The 3,030-nt window shown below is 36.0% G+C and overlaps 1 protein-coding gene across 1 annotated transcript in view; it reads left to right on the forward strand.

Moving 5' to 3' along the window:
• LOC107865077 (UPF0496 protein At3g49070-like) overlaps positions 1-2,784 on the forward strand; it is a 3,900-nt gene extending 1,116 nt beyond the window's left edge. The window contains exon 2 of the mRNA XM_016711432.2: positions 1,675-2,784. Coding sequence (XP_016566918.2) covers positions 1,675-2,768 — 1,094 coding nt within the window. The 3' untranslated portion in view covers positions 2,769-2,784. The remainder of the gene's footprint in view (positions 1-1,674) is intronic.
• The last annotated feature ends 246 nt before the right edge of the window (positions 2,785-3,030 follow it).

The raw sequence follows: 3,030 nt of genomic DNA on the forward strand, positions 1-3,030 counted from the left end.
AATTCAGTGATTCATAAAGTATTAACCTATTCAGGACAATAAAGGCACAATACAAAGCACGTGTATTGCCGTATTGGAAAGCTTGAAGCGTCCAGTAGCTTACAACAGTTAGGATTTAGTTTTTTTTCGAACTAACATTCAGTTCAAGTTTGAAGATTCTTATTAACGAAAACGCATTGCATAGGAATTTGGCGGCAACTAAAATTCTATTTTTTTTATGCTAGTTGTTACTATTTCTATTTTATGAGTATTTTCTTATTGGTTAAATCGAAAATCGAACCACTAAGGATCAAAAACCGATAAATCGAAAACCGAAAAAAATATCTTATTGGTTGGTTATTGGTTTTACATATTTAAAAATCGAAAACTGATAAACCGAACCGAACCGACCGATCTATTGTGTAGGTACAATCACTAATATGGAAATGGACTTGGTTGTTGGAGATTCTTTTGTGTTCTTAACTCATTAGGTATTTCATTCTTAGATTGTTTGCTGTAGTATTGTATGGATTTGATTCCCCTCGGAATAGGGGTTTAAGATGTCACAATTGGAGTACTATTTTAGCTTGTTTTTTATATCTTATTAGTATAATGATGCTATCTTATTGAGCTTTTTCTCTATTCTCCTCTTAATTTTGTGCAAGGAAAATATATGTAGAAAACAGAATGGAATTAAGATTGAACAAAAGCAACCCTAGTTAAAACACATACAAAACTTATAAAGATTTGAACCCCGTAATTTTTGAATTTGAAGTTATAAAAGATTGAACCCTACAAATTTTTGAACCTCATGATTTGTTCACTAGATTTTAAACTCTAGCAAATTTTTCAGCCCATCAATCATTCCTTTGACTCCACTACGTTTGGAGTTGTTCCATCTTTTGGTTGGGGTATTTTTATCTAAAGCTTTTTTCATGTAAAAATCTGGCCAAATATTACCCCTTTAGTTCTAATTTACGTGGCATGTTTGATTGGATACAGAGTTTTATGAAATAAGAGAAGCTTTGTATGTTTACCAAATTGTACTAATTAAAGTCACTAGAGTGTAATAACTTTTAATATACTTGGAGGCTAATATTTGATGGGCTACATTTCAGTTCTCCGTAAGACTGAGCTCAGTTGGTCCCTGCAAGGATGAATCCAAATCTAGGGACAAGGCCCAGATGGATAGAAATGCATTCATTCACTTAAGTGTACCTATTGATTATACCGTGGTATTATTTAAAGGCATAATACATAAACGTATTCTTTAACTTAGCTTTAGCTGATATCTATGTCCTTCAATTTTGGGTGTGCATAACTAGGCACCTAAACTTATATAAAATTGAACAAGCGTACACATATATCCTACGTGGCATATTACTCAATTTGAGTGTATTTTACATGAATTGTCACATGGAACGTATGTGTCTATCTGCAGCTTTACATAATTTCAAATATCCCAAAGTTGAAGGGATAGATGCCAGCTAAGCAAATTAGATGCTACATTCATGTATTATGCCTTATCAAAAAAAACTTATCTAAAGTATAAGATTACTTTTTATTGTGGGCTTTGTTGGGATGTTGAATAGTGTTCAAAACTTTAAGATAAAGAACATTTATGTTTTTGGGGCTTTGTTGGGATGTTGGGTAGTGTTCTAAGCACTAACTCAAATGCTTTTTGTTTGCATGCAGAGGCCCAAAGAAGTAAACCAGCCCACATGGAAATGGACCTCCGAGAGGAATATGCACATGCCTTTAGAACCGAATCATATACTGATTTCTGGACACGTGTCCTTGCTTTAGCCGAAAATATTTCTTCCCCAACCAAAATTGTTGGCTCCACTTCAGCGGCTCGGCTTCCCTCTTACCGCCTTTTCGTGGAGCATCTTTTGGATCCGGATCAACCCACAGTCACTCGGATTCTGGGTTTGATCCATACTCATCGAGAAACTCACTCTATTCTATCTGAATATTTCTCGCAAACTGCAGAAGCTTCTCTACTTTGTAGTCTATTGTTAAAAGATGTGCAACGTACACGCTCTAGATATAAGTCACTTAAGTCCGCCCTAGACTCCCTCCAAAAAACACCATATTCACCTAAAAGCCACATGCCCAAGATCATGACTCGATTAACTAAATTCTGCAACTCCCTTAACCCATTAGTTTCATCTACATCTTCTCCGCTTCGATTTAAGACCGTTCAAGCTAGCTGCTCCAAATTACTAAAAAGCATTGAGCTTAGGCGCAACAAAACCAACGCAAAACTTCAATTAATAAAAAAATTCCAACGAAGCTCAGTCGTATTTGTCATGGCTTTGACAATCTCGCTAACCGTGATTGTAGCGACTCATGCACTAGCCCTAATAGTTGCGGCGCCAACACTAATGATAGGCTCGTTCCAGCTAATGTCGACTAAAAAGCTAGCTCGTTCGTCGGCTCAACTGGACATAGCCGCTAAAGGTACATACATCCTGATTAGAGACTTGGACACTATAAGCCGGCTAGTGGGTCGGCTAAATGATGAGTTAGAAGACTTGCAAGCCATAATTCGATTCTGGCTGGTGAGAGGCGGAGACCCGGTTCAGCTTCAGCTACAAGCCAGTGGAGAAGTGGCGCGCCAGTTGAAAAAGAATTATGCAAACTTTGTGGAGCAATTGGATGAATTAGAAGAACATTTGTACTTGTGCTTCATGACTATCAATAGGGCCAGAAACCTTGTCATTACAGAAATTATGAATTGTAGTCCATATTTGTTACCCAAATTAAAGAATAGTGATGGGAATTGAAATAATTATTTAATTTCATGTAGTTTTAGCAACTGTTGCTCGAATATTTCTTTTATTTTTCCATTCAAAGAATATTAAAAACAAAAGCAAGCTTTCTTTTTAAGGAAAGAAAATAACAGATTTATTTATTGATTGATATGGGCACTTATGGCGAAGACAATGGTGGATGTAGAAATTAATGACCACCCCGAACTAGCAAATTTTAACATATAGTGAAAAATCTTTCATAATTACGTTTGTGAGTTTAGTTGGGGTAGCTATG

Source organism: Capsicum annuum, chromosome 3, assembly GCF_002878395.1.
Source record: "Capsicum annuum cultivar UCD-10X-F1 chromosome 3, UCD10Xv1.1, whole genome shotgun sequence".
In the NCBI taxonomy this organism is placed as follows: domain Eukaryota; kingdom Viridiplantae; phylum Streptophyta; class Magnoliopsida; order Solanales; family Solanaceae; genus Capsicum; species Capsicum annuum.